Genomic DNA, 16,306 nt, shown 5'->3' on the forward strand with positions numbered 1-16,306 from the left:
TCAGGGAATTTCACAATAAAGAAATAACATTTCATAAAATATTTGCAGATTTAAACCTATTTAAACCTGCTGTGCAGAACATTTGTCTTCTGGTGAAATTCCCCTGGTGTACTCTTTTCAAGTCTTCTTGAAAGGTGGTGGTAATTATCTTTATCAGGCATGCAGGCCTCTTTCCAAACAGAAGGGCGTAAAACAGCAAAACTACAAAAACAAGTAGTACATGATGAGGAAATGTAATGCCTACATATGCTACTCCAAATGCTTACCAGTCACTGGACAATACAATGACATTCCATGTCTGTCCTTAATCTGTTCTCTTGTTCCAGTGTAATCTAGTGAGGTAAAGCTACTCCAATGGTTATCTATATTTATCCTATTTTTAAGACTATAATCCTTCCGTCCTCCAGTCCTAACTCCAAAAGTCTTTTTCTGTGCAACAGAAACACCTCCTCCGTTTTTCCTCCACATGCTCCACCATATAACCACTTCCTGTAGCCTATTCCTTCAGCTCTGAATCAAGAAATAATTGCTGGCTACATGTGTAAAACGCTGGCAAATTATTGTTGTTCACGACCCTGTACTCACCTACAATGGAGGGATGTGATTCCGATTAACCTGGGTGCTATCTTCTTTTCTTGATTAATGGTCAATTCCTCCACAGACTCAAGGTAGGAATGGGGTGATTTTTTTTTCCTTTGCGAGAGAAAAGATTGTCCTTTCATCCTCCAGGTACAGGTGGATGGCTCAGTCCCAACCTGAACATCTGGCTGTCCTATGTTGAGCAAATCGCTTGGCTTGGGAAAAGGCAATAGTTGAGTAATATAGTTTGTGTAATGTGCGTTTGTGAAGAATGAACTTACCTGTACAAAACAACCCCAGATGCTCAACACAGGAGAACCAGTTCTTCAGGTCAGGTCTTCAGGCAATTCCATCTTCTTTGTAGAGGACATCTTTAGCTATTTTAGAGTAACTGTTGGGTTCTTGGTCACCTTATTGACCAAAACTGTTCTTTTTTTTTTGTCCTGATATGCATTGTGCATTTTGGGACGTTGGTGCGTATTCACTGGTGTGTGCAACAGACTGGTCAGGAAGTCAGTGGAGATGGTGGGAGACTGGAAGAGGATGTAAAAGCTATCATCCTTACTGGAGAACCTACCAATTCACAAGACTCTGTGAGCACTGGGCTGCTCCTTCACTGACTGGTTATGTGTTACTCAGGGTTGGAAATGATAATTTTATTAATTTAAAATGAACATAGTCAAATGTGCAAGGAAGTAAAGTGGCCTGAATATTGCTGAAGCGACTGGACCAATAATGGAAATTTAGCATCAATTGTAATTGTCTTTAAGTGTATTGATTTGTCTTTGTATAAGACTCAAAATGTGTCTCCCACAGCCAGTGGACAGCCTGGCAGAGAGAGACGCTGGAGTTCTGCTGAGTGCCCAGACCATCACCTCCGAGACCATCAGCACCACCACTACCACCCAGATCACCAAGGTGTGCTTTACTAACAGCCTCCCAGTCCTGCATTAATACATATGCACGGCCCTGTTCAGACTTGTATTAGCATCCGTCCTGATCAAGTGACCATCTTAAAGTACAGGTGTGAACACAGAGGACACATATTTCAGGTCTGATCACTCAGACCACATCTGGAGATGGTCTGGGACACTAGTATCCCCAGTCTTTCAGCAGTACAGCCAGCATCGCAATAAAAACCACCCACTTAAGAGTCGTGAATGAAACTAAATGAATGAATGATAAATGATGATAATGAAAACCCCTTTATTGTCACTAGTACCAGCGAAATCATCGCCTAAAAGGAAAAATGTTGTATTAGAGACACATTTAAAGATGTGAACTGGGTTATGTGTGATCCAATCACTGAGGATGCATTGAAATAACCAGGTCTTAACAGGGCCCCTGATTCACTATTTTAGTTTGACTGTTAACGTGGGTGTAGCCTCATCAACAATTATTTGATTAGGATTATTTTCATTGCAAGAAATGTCCTTCTGTCTGTTTGCCAAAATAGAGCTGTTGTAGTTAAAAAAAACACTGACTCAATAGCCTCCACTGCACAATGTGTTTTTCCAAAGTTCTTTTATGAACAAGTTTTAAATATCTCCAATTTCACTAGCTTGTAAAAATGTAATCCAATATGAAACTATTTGGGCACAAGTTATACCCTACCACATAACTCACAGATTCAGATTCAGAAAGGGGTGAAGATTTTAATGCTCACTAAGTCTTTCCCTCTACTTGGTCTTCTTCTGTGGCATCTGTGTGAACATGAAGTGATAGAAACATGCATGTCCAATTAAAACAGACATGATACACAATGTCAGTTTTAGTCTGTCATGATTTTGGTACTGACATGACATACTTAAAAACATGGCATACACCCATGTATAATAATTTATTTTTAATTAAAAGCATATATTGTTATGTTGAAGTCAACTAAAAAGTCAAAAGGGACCTGGGCATAGGACTGCGGTGTTCAGGCACAAAAACAGGAGTTTAATGAACAAAAAGTTCACAAAAGCTGAAGCGGAGTTCCCAAAGACAAAAATCAGTCTACAGAAGCTGTCTGACAAACAGTGGAGCTTGGGCTGTACCCGTAGCAAAAAGAAGAAAGCAGGCACATTAGGAATTGTACATCAAAAGTTGATGACTAGTTCTCATGTTACTACCATAGAGGTAAACTGAAGAACTAAGGATGAGTTGAAAGTCCTTGAGCACTCCAGTGTTGTACACCCAGCAGCAGCTCTATTCGCCACACACAGACACACAGCAATGCAGACATGGAGGGTGACAAGTCACATCTAATAATATGTATGTATGCTCCGGATTCCTTTCATTATTTTCCATTTTTTGGCCTGAATCACATTTCTGTGACCTGGAGCAAGTTGGAGACATGAAACTAAGCAGTATTCATGTAATGTATGTATTCAGTAAGAATATAAGTCACCAGCCAGATGGTGGCCCTCTTATTAAGGGCCAGAAATTACGTGCCTTCACACCATAAATCTGACTGTCTTAAGAATTTGCATATTAATTTCATTGGTGCATGCAATTGGTGGCAATTAATTGTTAAGGACTCAATTTCTCTTAAATGCATCTGGTCTAAAATTTCTGACACTCTTGCGATAACCTTGAGTTGCTTCATTCTGTCATGGGTTAGAGTCTGCAGGTTGTTACATACAGCTATATCTTTTATTGCTTGTGTTTGATTTTGTGTCATGTCTCTGTTGTAGACGGTGAAAGGAGGAATCTCAGAGACTCGAATTGAAAAGAGAATTGTCATCACTGGAGACACTGAAATTGATCATGACAAGGTGAAGAATGTATTTTTTAATGTAATGCCATTCTTGTCAGAACTCTGCAGTAATAATCTTGGTTAACCACTATGTGAAGTTATATGTTGCATCAGATTTCTGCTTAAATGTCCTATATGCCAGATAAGCAATGCTTGAATTAATTAAGCTTAATATAACTTATTTATTATTATAATTTCTGCATGTAAGTTATTTTAATTAAATTTGTTAATATTATTCTACTTAACAAGCAGTTGTCCTTGCTTCATTTTTCAGGCTTTGGCTCAAGCCATTAAAGAGGCAAAAGAGCAGCACCCAGATATGTCTGTTACCAAAGTGGTTGTACACCAGGAAACAGAGATCACCCCTGAGTAAGACTGACCTATCCTTTGGAAGGTGAGTGTCCACCATGATTCTACCTTCACTCAGCCCTGACCGTTCATTCTGTGGTCTGACTTGAAACTCCTGGTTGACTAGAAATCGCTTAATTTCAATTTCTACTTACCCGAAAATATGACAAAATCTAGTCCAGGAAAAATAGCGATGTGGGCAAACCTTCTATTAATATTGTCATTTTGATTAATCTATGTAAGGCAGCTGAGCTGGGACAATTTGAGAAAGCTCCTGCGAGGGAGTGGTAAGATTGATTTTGCTCAACCAGGTAATATTGATGTTGGATGAAATGTGCGATTTGAAAGAAATGGAAAGTGCTTTTCAAAGGACATTCATTTATTTTAGCTGACCATGTAAAAGGGAAAAGATTAATTTATTGTTAAAATTATAGTATATAGTATATATTTATAGTACACAATATTTGTAATATTATTATACAATGTGCAATATATGTATGTATGTGTATGCATAAGTGTATGTACAGTATATGTATGTTTTCTTAACATCGTACAAGTGCTGGTCTTTTCCACAGCCTCACATCAGTCAAAGCGGTGGAGGCAGGTTCATTAGCCTGAAAGACCCAGTCTTAGAAAACTGAATTAAATTGGCCACAGCAGAGGTCTGGACTGGATTTACTGTCTGTGGTCTGCACTATAAATCAGTCATGTACTAGCAGGCAAGAGAAAAATGCCTACCCTCTAGTTCAGAGGTTTCCTATCAAACCTCGTCTTTAACTGTAAAATAATGAATTATTTTGCTTAGAAAGCCACACATAACGAAGGGTCAGGTATGGCCAGTGGTTTCAGTGGGCACCTCTTTCCTCACTGTATATACATTTGCTACATTTGTGGATTGCACAAATAAAGACATGTTGAAGAGATTTAAATCCGCACAAGGTTTTAAAGATGGAAGAACTTTCTTATTTAAGCTGCTTTATTTTTTTGAAGCACTACCAGACTATCACTCTTTTATTTATTAATTAATTTTCACTCTCATCTCATAGAAAGCTGCCTGCTGTGTTGTGGATGGCTTTATCGGGAGCTTACCTGAAATAGAGAAGCTGACTGCATAATGAGCTGCTGTGTTCGTACATCAGACACTAAATACAGGCAAATTGAATTTGAAAACTGCAGCACACATTTACGCAATTCTGTTTTCTTAGTAAATTTTGACCTGCTTTAAAAGATGCCTCATAGCACATTTCATTATATAGTTCCAGATGGACCTGCAATGAGTCACCGAAGTAATGATAGACACTGAAGCTGTAGTTACACTAGATAGCTAGATAGACCTCAGCTTCAGTCACTGAATGACCTCTGCCTGACCCAAGGCAGAGGTCCCAAAAGCTTCCATTAACAACATACTGTTGTCAGACACCACAGGACACTCTCAGAAGGCCCATGTCTATTCTCTAATGAATGAGATGTGCTTTGGAGGCACAAGGAACACATACACAATATTTAGGCAGATGGTGATAATGTTATGCCTGATCAGTGTATATGAAAATAAGCAGAAAACTTAACCATAATAAGTATCCCATGTGGTTTTAATTGTGGCCATGTTTATGGGATGTGGATCTGGGATGGATCTGATGCTGTTTAGCCAGCTGGCAAGCAGGTATGTAAACTCCGATCAATAATAATTATAGTCTTGTAACACAACCTGTGTATACCTCCACAGAGAGAAAAAAAACAAAGGAAGGAATCTGTTAAACTATTAGCAAATTCTGTAAATCTCGCAGCTGAGGTCAGAAGGTCAGAGAGGCGATCTGAGTTTCGCAAATAAACACTGATATCATTTGGGGCGCAGTCGATTTTTATAACAGCTGCTGTGTCTAATGGATCTCTACTGTTGTATCAAAACCATAAAGAGCTGGATGTCGTGTGTGCGTCATGACTGGGTGAAGTCGTACATATTATGGAACAAACTGTTTAATGTCTGTCACTCACTGAAAGCACACATATATTGTTGTCGTTTTTTTTTTTAAATAACAGAATCTAACACATCTCATCTCATCTCATCTCATCTTCTGCTACCACTTATCCTCACTAGGGTCGTGGGGGTTGCTGGAGCCTATCCCAACCGTCATTGGGTGAGAAGCGGGGTATACCCTGGACAGGTCACCAGTTCATCACAGGGCTAACACAGAGACAAACAACCATTCACGCTCACACCTAGGGTCAATTTAGAGTCGAATCTAACACAGCAGTCATATTAAATAATTTCATTTGTTATTTCAACAACCATCTTTACTCATCTCTATCTCTATGTAACATCTTTTATTTTAAAAATTCACAGTGTTACTTATTTTACTTGACTAGGACTTACTTATTTAAACAATCCCTTGTTTTCTGTTTTCAATCATTTATATTGAGAAATCTATGGTTACCTGTATGATCCCCAGCACATGAAACACAATTGTTCTTGAGCAAGACAGTTAATCCAAATTGGCTTCCAATGAATGGCACTGGTGTGTGAATGAAATGTGTGTGTGCTTGTATCAAACGAATGGGTAAATGTGTTTACCCACTGTGAAATGCTTTACCAAAAGGTAGAAAGGCGTTATATGACTACAAGCCATTTACCATTCTGTGTGTTTCCTGCTCTTCTCAAATACTGTATATAATTTTGGTTGTGGCAGTAGCTCAGGTGGTAGAGTGGTCAACCAATAACCGAAAGGTTCAGATTCACATTCAGAAAACTTTATTTAGCCCCAGGGGGCAATTAAGAGCAAAAAGAGTAGGCAACAATGATACAAGACTGATTGGAAATGCTCACTTAAAAATGTACGTAAAAAAATTGTAAATGTAAGTAAACACATACATACATAAAATAAATGAAAAAGGGAACACACACCTGGTGATGAGTCGTGCAAAAATCAGTAGTGCAATGACTGAACATTATATACATTTTGGGTGCAAATTTGGCAATGAGGTAGGTATGGTATGATGTGAAAAATGGTAATGAGTCCTTTACACTTTTTTACGGAGTAACTATAGGAATGTAAGTTTATGTGATAAACTGGGGAGAGGCTATGAGTTCAGGAGCAGGATTGCCCTGGGTACAAACATAGCCCTTCTTCTCTGTGTCTGTTGCCCTACAAGCAGGGCAGTGAAGCTGGCAACCTGAGGGGAGTCACTCAAACGGTGGGTAGAGAGCATGGGAGCGGTCCTGGATAATCCAGTTTGCTAATTTAAGTGTTGACGGTTTGATCCCATCCTTCATCTGTCCATTGTGTCCTTGGGCAAGACACTTGTGTTTCCTCACCGGTGTATGACTGGGCTCGGTAATGCTTGGTGGTGGTTGGAGAGCCACATTACCACCAGTCTGCCCCAGGGCAGCTGTGACTACTGGGGTAGTTTACCACCACCTGGGTGTGACTGTGTGAGTGAATGAATAATGTATCCAAAGTAAAGTGCTATATAAGACCAATGTATTATTATTCCAAAAGGCGTTTGAAGAAAGGCAACTGGAACGTCAGTAAACGTCTTCAAGAAATTCTACAAGTCCAGTTGCCTTTCTTCAAACGCCTTTTGGATTACTGTGACCTGGATGACTGATAACCTTCACAGACATTATTGTTGTTATTATCATATTTTGCATTAATACGAGAGATTGGTTATTAAAATACTCTTTCTCTTTTTCCTGTCTTTGTCCATCTGTCCATCTCCATTTTATTTTATACCATCTTTTAACCACAAGTAGCCCTCTCAGATGCCCATTTTTTCCTCCTTACTTGTGTCTCAATCACACCATTTTACCTCAGCATCCAATCAGCGGTCACCAACCTTCCCTGCCTTGAACGTCTGCAAGACTACATCAGAAGAAAACAAGCTTCAATGCTCAACAATGGACTTAAACCAAAAGTGTGGAGTTTGACCAGAAGGAGACACAGTCATGAGAAAAATTGACAAAAACTCTCCCACTATTCCCCACAATCCCCATTTATTCCATTTACTGCCAAGTCACCACTAAAGTAATGACTTTCAAAAAAAAGAAAAAAAAAAATTTAAGTAGCAAACAAAAAAAAAAAAAAAAAAAAAGTTAAGTATTTATTGGCCTGCACTCTGTGTGGAGTATTTACGGGGAAAAAAATCAAGGGCATTTTAATCTTGAGATTACTGGTACTTTATTTTTCTACAGTTTTTCTTATCATCAGAATTGGATATCAATAACTTGGAAGTCAAACATTTTTTAGCAATGTGCAATGTATTCCAAACAGAATTGAGGGATTGTGGGTAATTTTTTCTTGGGATTGTACATGTTTGACTCGATTACATTTTAAAGCAGTTTTAGTATCATTTGTTGTACAGCAAATATTTTATTCTCCCTCTCAATGTGAAAAAAAGTATTTTTTCAATTTATGTATAAACAGATTGAGTTTATCAGGGGAAGGGTTCACTCCTTTTGTTATTGAAAGTTCTGTTTTCATCATTTGTTGAAAAATTTTAAATTTATCATTGGTTTAGCTGTTTAGCTGTGTAGTTCTTGTGTCACTAAAACAAGACGTGTGTAAGTGTACTGCTGTACAGAGACAGCAGAGGGCTGATATATTTTCTTTATTTATTATCTCTTCTTTATTCTTTTTGTGTGTTTTGCATTTTAGATATACTCGGCAAAATATGTGACATCATGATTTTTCCTGTTCTGGTCGTTGCGGACACTTTTAGTCATTTCTACTGAGCATGACATTAGAATATGTAGTGTTTCTGCATATGTGACACATTTCTACTTTTCTATGAGATGGGCAGTGTGTAGTCATCCAGAGAAATTAAATTCAAGAGACAGTAAATGAAAACTTTGCAGTTCAGAGTTTGTTCTAACGGATATCGGAGCATTTCAAAAGCAAAGAGATGAGCAAAGGCTGACAAGTTGCCATATTAAACACCAAATGCAATGGCAAAGTAATCAGATGTTTTCTAATCACCGTAAGCTATAGTACATTGAGCTCTGAACATAGACTGTCTATAAATATGGACATTGTATTGGCCTGATGCTAATATCCCGGGGATATTGGCAGCAGCATCTTGCAAGTTTGGAGCCAGAATCTGCTCAGTATGGTCCAAAAGTGGAGTCACTTGGAGCATGGCCACACACATTATCTAGTTAAACTCTTATTAAGGCGTATAAAGAGTATACATGTGACGTCAATGTATACCATCTGTATATGCCAGAGAAAATTGATTTCCAATCTCATTGTCTGTCTTAGTCGGACAATGAGAACTCCGATATTAGTCAAATCTAGTCACTTACGTTCACGTAAGTTGTCCAGTTAGAGACAGATTATGGAAATAATTCTTTTTTTTTTATTTTTATTGTAGTTGTAGTGTTTGTAGTTATATTTGCAAAAAGGTAGTTAATGACAGTATGCGACCATGTAAATTTCAACGTCATATTGAAACTAAGCACCACATTTTATATACCAAGCGTGTGCAGCACATACAAATCATCAACAGTAACAGTTCTTTATTTATTCCTATTGTCACAATCTTACAGGACTGCTGGCAACTGATTGTCATCATGAGTTCACATCCTGTTTCTATAGTGTCAAATAACAAAACTAAACAAAAGTTCAGAAAAATTGACACTTGAACATGCATCAGCATTATATTAACTACCTAGAATGAGAGAATTAATTATTATTAATTATATTAAAATGAAAAGAAAAAAAAAAAAGATTTGCTGTGTTTTTTAGGATTTTAGTTTGGCCCAAGTCCCATCTACTAACCTGGAGGTGGAGGAACTATTCGGGGGAGCTGTACTTGCTTTGCCTTCACTTTTGGTTGACTGCTCCGTCGTCTATCTTTATACAGTCTATGGTTCTGAAACATATACATGACACATAAAGATATGATAGCTACAAAGGATTATCAGATTAATACATAGTTTGTTACAAATTTAACCTTACCTTTATCTTTATCATGAGTCTCAAAGTGCTTTACAGCCACCATGTTACATCTATCAATTTGTTAACACAAGTGCAAACACATCAACTGACAATTTGAAGCCAAGCCAAGCTGTTTGGGTCAGTCACATGAAACTATTAAGTGAGTTACACATGAACAAAAAAAAAAAAAAAAAAGGTATGGTTTGTTTTATTCACTCACCACAACAAAGCCTCTATTTTAAAAAATCTGGCAGAACATCAAGTAGTGCTCAAACTGTTCTCTAACTTTTGTTAATGAAATTGTGGATTATCAGTTTATCAATACAGATTTTTTGCGTTTACCAATTTATGGGAAAACAGGTTGTCTATGTAGCGACAAAAAGTCGCTACATAGACAACCTGTGGTAAATTGGTAAATGCCGAGCAGGCGATTGAACCTTAAGGTGATAATCCACAACTACAGTTATTAGCACAATAAAAGCTGAGTACTGCTGGGTGCACTGTCACATTTGCTTCACAGGGAGTAAAGTAGAGGAAGGAGTGAGGAGAAACGAGAGACAGCATTAACATGCCACCCACATAAATTCAGCATGGATATGTGACTATACTTCAGCAATCTTAATTAACCAACATAACCAGATCATCGATGCACTATCACAATTATTATCCCAAAAGACCAAACAGTCATTTGTAGACATGTTACTAATTATTGTATTTTAGCACAAAGTTTGATAAACCAAGAAACACAAAATGGATTTTAATTGCCAACACATAAAAAGACCACTACAACATGTGTTTCTTATGTTGTTAGGATACTATTTTGCCTTGAAGAATGTCAGTTGAAAATGATCCCTAATATATTAAAATGGTTTAAGTAGTTAGTTTACCTTTGATTTTCTTGATTGTAATTCTATAATTTAATGGTGAATAATGTAGCTACACCATTATAGTTTTACCACAATAATTTCAAAGATCTGAGTCTAGTTATGATTAACCGTATTAGTCGATTGTTTTTGTATTACATCAATATACAAATCCAAGAGCGCAAAGTTAAGTCCTTTAAGACACACTGCCCATTCACGTCAGACGCAGAGTAGTGTCAGTACAGCTCTTACAGCTTTTACCTTATCAATTTGCAAATGTGATGCTTTTATTTTTAATATTCTGTACAGCTGTCCCAACATATCCTTTGTTAATAAGTAATCTTATGATTCTAAGTTCCTTGTTGATTGTGAACTATCACTTTCACCATTTCACAATTATTCACAAAATAAATTCAAATTTCGACACTGAATTTTAGTTTGATTTCTATCCAGCTAAAGTTTGGACTACAAAAGAATCATTTAAGCTTCTGGAGTTGCCAAGATTGTTGAATTCAGTTCAGTCTAATTTCCAGAGTAAGCATCAGGGTGGCAGCGGCAATAAAAAATTCCCAATTCAGTTAAATTTAATGTGATTTATTATGATTCCATTTATTTCAGTATAATATTCAGTTTAATCTCAGTTCAACTCAATTCAATTCTGTGCTTTCAGTTCAGTTGTGTCTATAGCAATATGATTTGTCTGTAGACAAATTTCAACACCTACAGCTTGAAATCCCCGGGGGAAATAACTAGAGTGACAGTTGCAATGAAAACCCCTTTTAACAGGAAGGTCTTCTGGTGGGATCCGTCTGCTTATGGAGAGAGAGAGCAGCAGAAGTAAGCAAACATGCCGTTCAATTCATGTATGGAGTAAAGAGAAAGGCAACTGGACTGTAGTTCAGACAGTCCAATGTTAAAGAGTTAGCATCTTTTTGTTACAATGGCAGGAACAATTGAGTATTCTTTGCATAACTGCAATTTGAGATGCCATAACTACTAAAAAGGCACCTTAGGGGGAGCATGTATAGGAACAGATTGGTCCAAGAATAGAGACCTGAAAGACTCCTCAAGATGGAAATGCCAAGGAGAATACAAATACACGAATGCTCCAACTAAGACTACTACATACTAGGGTGTGTCTCTCTCTAACAACAACTGGATGGACAACTGCAAGCCATGAGGACTGGGCAAGACAAAAGATGGAGTTTATGGAGCTCCACTTGGAGGTGCAGATGCTTCATATTTGACTGCAAACCATCCCTATGCGTGCTGATGGTTATGATCAAGAATAAGATAGTAAAAGAAACACTTTTCACCCCAGCTGTGACTTTTTATCATGTCCATGCATAGCATAATCAGGATGATGGTCTAGAGCAGTGGTCCCCAACCATTTTTCCCATTTCTCATTTTTTCCCTAAGTTGTCTTGAATGCAGCATCGGCTGCAGCTGGATCTCAACCAAACTATCCAAGACCCACCCCCACCTTACTTCTGATTGGCTGTCTTGTTCCATTGGTAGACAAATTCAATTGACTGATCGAACCCGAAAATACTGCAACTGCAACACAACAAATAAAGAGCGGGTGCATCATTGAATGTCTGTAACAGAATTAGCATTGCTCCAGATTGAGGTTCACTAATCAAAAGTCAACTTTCCCAGGAAAGCTGGTACGGTCAATCAGCCTGCTGACTGACTATCGGCTTCCAGAAAGGGCACTGTCAGGATCCCTGGCAGACCACAGTTACACTCACTGACCTCCATACACCACAAAAAAGACAGACAAATTGGTGTATTTACGACCTTTAATCCCCTCAGGAAAGCCAGCCAACTGGACATTATTCCTCTTGTTTCACATCAGTTAGCTTAGCCTTTAGCTGTAACCTCATAACTGACTGCAGGAAACTCAGTGGTAAGGTCACCCCCCTGATCTGTCACAACTAAACAAGAACAGTGTCAAGGTTGGAGGAGGTTGTAGAGGAGAGGACCCAAGTGCAGGACTATAGATGAGGCAGGCAGGGAATTCAAACAAAAGGTATTTAATAATTAACCAAAGGCGCTGCCTACAGCAGGAAAACCAAAATACAAAAATCAAAAAGGAATCCTGGACATGGCATGAAAAACCATGGAACAAGCCATGGAAACATGGAAACATGGAACCTGGTGTGGAGACATTAACGACACGACAAGGAACAAAGGGAAAGCAGGGCTATATATACACAAGAGGGCTCAGGGCCAACAAGACACAGCTGAAATGCATGACGACAATCAACACAGGTGAAACCAATGAACAATAAAGGGACAAACAAGGAACACTGACAGGAACACCAGAACATAACAAAATAAAACAGGAAACACAACATGACAGACAGACATAACATAACAAAACCACAATAAACACAACAGGATTTCCAAAAACTTTATAAAATAAAACAGGAAACACAACATGACATGGACAGACATGACAAAACCACAAGGAAACACGACCGACAGGAAAATAAGAAACTTGACAAAATAAAAAACAGGAAACACAAAGCATGATTTACAAAATAAAAGACAGACAAACTATGACAAACAGAAGCATCACCCTTTGGATTTACTGGCTTAGGAATGATTGTGTTAAATGCAGATGGGGCTCATATTATTAAAAGAAAACATTTTTTTTGTGACTGTTTTAGTGCTGTGTAATACCACCCAGCTGCATTTCAATAACGCTGGGAACAAACCCCTTTCAGATCAGACCCAAATAGGGATGTAAGACAAACAACAACATACACACTCATACATAAAAAGTCCTCCTCCAGGGCTGGAAATGTCAAGATTCTAGTGGTTTTCCCTGTTTCCCCCTCACTTTTGTGGCGCATGACTTGTGTTCTTTTCCCTGTCTTTGTGTGTGTGTGTGTGTGTGTGTGTGTGTGTGTGTGTGTGTGTGTGTGTGTGTGTGTGTGTGTGGCGGAGCTGGAGTTAACCACTTTCCTGTACACCTGCACACCATCAGCCACTTCCACTCTTGCCTGAATATAAGCCTAGTTCAGTTCACCACTCATCGGCAGATTGTCAGCTTACTGCCGTTGTAGTATGATGTGCATAGGCTCGCTAGTGTCATCTTGCTACTTATTTTGTCTGGCTAATCCTGTCTGCACTTTCTGTTCCTGCCTTTGCCTGCTCCCCCCGGACTCAAATCATTGCTCTACACTGCTGCACCTCCAGCTGGAGCTCAGCAAATCCACAAACATTAAAGGCTGTCTTTTTCATGGGTCCTGTTGGGGCTCAAGAAATAGGCAGGTCCAGCCCTTTGTTAACCATGACAGGAGCTGTAAAAGTTTACAGCTTCTAGAAAAGGGTTCCATGTGTCGTGTAATGTCTTAGATGAAGCAGTGAGTGAGAACTGTCTGTTACCATTTCATGTCTATATACATGAAAAATCCTTTTCAATAAAGAAAGTAGGAAAAAAAAAATATTCAGAATTCAAGAGGTTGCCCTCTATTTTTTATGGACATGCTATCTGTAAGCATAACATTGGATTTAGCAGTTGCATTGGGCTTGGCCCAAAACAAACCTTGCTAATCCTGTGTTGAAAATTCCACTCAACACACTTTCATCAGCTGCATAGCCATACATCTTGTTACAGTACCATACTGAGTAGTAGCCAACATTAACTTAAGAAAGCACTAGATGAAGTTTATTAATAGCAATTTAAGGAACAGCATGACATGCAAGAAGACACTTGGAACAATAAACAAAAAAATAGAACAACACAAAGTATATACAAGGGTGGAGGTGGTGCGGCTGCGGGAACCATGGAACTCTCCTTAACGGGTTTGAGCTTGCCAACATGAAAGGTGGGATGCACCCTCAGGGACCTGGGAAGGAGCAAACGGATAGAGACAGGATTAATCACTTTGGACACAGGGAATGGACCCACAAACCTGGGAGCCAGTTTCTGGGAGGCAACATGGAGAGGCAAGTCCCGAGTAGGAAGCCAGACTTTATGGCCTGGCTGGTAAATTGGAGCTGGTCAGTGCCTCTAATCTGCAGCCTTCTTCATGCGGTCTGCACTACAGAGGACAACTCTCCAAGCAGCTGCCCAGATGTGGTAGCAATGCCGGACCACGGCATTAGCAGACGGGACGATGACCTCCTTTTCTGTCTCGGGGAAACAACGGAGGTTGGTAGCCAAAGACACACTGGAAGGGAGTCAGCCCGGTGGCTGTGGTAGGAAGGGAATTGTGGGCGTATTCCACCAAAGGTGCTTGCTCCAGGATGAGGGGTTCTGCGATACCGAGCAATGGAGGCAAGTCTCCAGTTCCTGGTTGAGCCGTTCTGTCTGGCCATTGGACTCAGGGTGGTATCCAGAAGTGAGGCTGACAGTGGTGCCGATCAAGCTGCAGAATTCCTTCCAGAATTGCGGGATGAATTGGGGCCCCCGGTCTAACACAATGTCTCTAGGAAAGCCATGGATACAAAACACATTATTCATCATGATTTCTGCCATCTCTTTAGCCGACGGCACTTTAGGCAAGGCTATAAAATGTGTCATCTTAGAGAATCTGTCCACCACTGTCAGAACAGTGGTCTTACCTTGGGAGACCGGGAGCCCTGTGACAAAGTCCAAAGAGATCTCAGCCCAGGGTCGACTGGGTATTGGGAGAGGTTGCAGCAGCCCAGTCCGAGCCTGGGAGGAGGTCTTGTTTCTAGCACAGACAGGGCAAGCCTCCACATACTGGTGGTCATGGAACGGCTCATCCATGGAACCTTTGTCAGATGGCGTACATGGTTCTCCTGATTCCCGGGTGGCAGGTGAGCCTTGAGGTGTGAGCCCAGTGAATCACCTGTGGACACAGAGCAACAGGGACAAACAGACGATTTGCTGGACAACCACTAGCTGCATGGATTCCTCTGTGTCACTGATGGGTACTGCTCTCCTCAGGACTGACGATGAAGAATGGAGCGACTCCCTCCAACCATGTGAAGCAGGCAAAGGACGACCTCTGGCATGGTCCTGGAGAAGTGCGGCTTGTGGCTTGTCCTTTTTCCGCTCCTTCAAGCGGTGGTCAGTTCTGGCTGCCAACGCGATCAAGGAGTCAAGATCCTCAGGCAGATCGAGGGGAACCAGCAAATCTTGAATGGAGTCTGAGAGAAAAGCATCATACAGTGCCATGGCATTCCATCCGCTAGAAATATTATTTTTCTGTTTTGGTGTATGTTCATGTAAACCTTTCTTTCTTAGAGTTTGGGGTACTCTAACATCAGGTCAACAAACCATATACTCTTTATGTAGCACCATAAAGAGTGTATATCCAGTAGGATGTTCTGTTTGTATTAATATTAATTACATGGATGTATCCTGCGAACCCTACCTGTATCTCCTAGTAATCTCCAAACTGCACCACCACTGACTACCTCTCCACATGTATTTAGAGGGATAACTGAATAAATGAAAGTGAGATATTTTGAATTTATATATACTAATACCAATTTGCCATTCTTACATCATGCCTCCCTGTTATTTCAGGCAAATAAATCACAGACTATTTTCAAGAAAGCATAGTTAAGTAACTAAGGTAAACATTGGATTTTAATTTGAATTTTTTTAGTTATTTTAACAATAAGATAAACTATGAAAATTGTTAACTATTCTCCTCTCAGCTATATTTAATAGCTGAGCTCAAGTGAGTCTCCATATTATTATCTCTCTTCGCTGTTCCACAGCATGCTTATAACTAAATCTCACTATTGTGCATTTGTTGACCGAAATCACTCTGGAGAGCTCCGATTCAAATGCACTGGCTGGCAGCTTAGATCTGTGTCCATCTTTCTTATCCTGTCTAGAAATACACAGAGCATAC

General features: G+C 39.5%; 1 protein-coding gene across 14 annotated transcripts in view; it reads left to right on the forward strand.

Moving 5' to 3' along the window:
- The window catches only part of epb41a (erythrocyte membrane protein band 4.1a), a 47,295-nt gene extending 36,404 nt beyond the window's left edge, over window positions 1-10,891 (forward strand). For 13 of the 14 annotated variants that reach the window (XM_047604609.1, XM_047604620.1, XM_047604613.1 and 10 more), the window contains 4 exons: window positions 1,396-1,497; window positions 3,258-3,338; window positions 3,594-3,713; window positions 7,416-10,891. In XM_047604609.1, the coding sequence (XP_047460565.1) occupies window positions 1,396-1,497; window positions 3,258-3,338; window positions 3,594-3,692 (282 nt within the window). In that variant the 3' untranslated portion in view covers window positions 3,693-3,713; window positions 7,416-10,891. Of the gene's footprint in view, window positions 1-1,395; window positions 1,498-3,257; window positions 3,339-3,593; window positions 3,714-7,412 lie in introns of all 14 variants that reach the window. The other variant, XM_047604612.1, reaches the window with a different exon arrangement.
- Window positions 10,892-16,306: the final 5,415 nt, after the last annotated feature.

This window comes from Mugil cephalus, chromosome 14, assembly GCF_022458985.1.
Source record: "Mugil cephalus isolate CIBA_MC_2020 chromosome 14, CIBA_Mcephalus_1.1, whole genome shotgun sequence".
Lineage (NCBI taxonomy): Eukaryota > Metazoa > Chordata > Actinopteri > Mugiliformes > Mugilidae > Mugil > Mugil cephalus.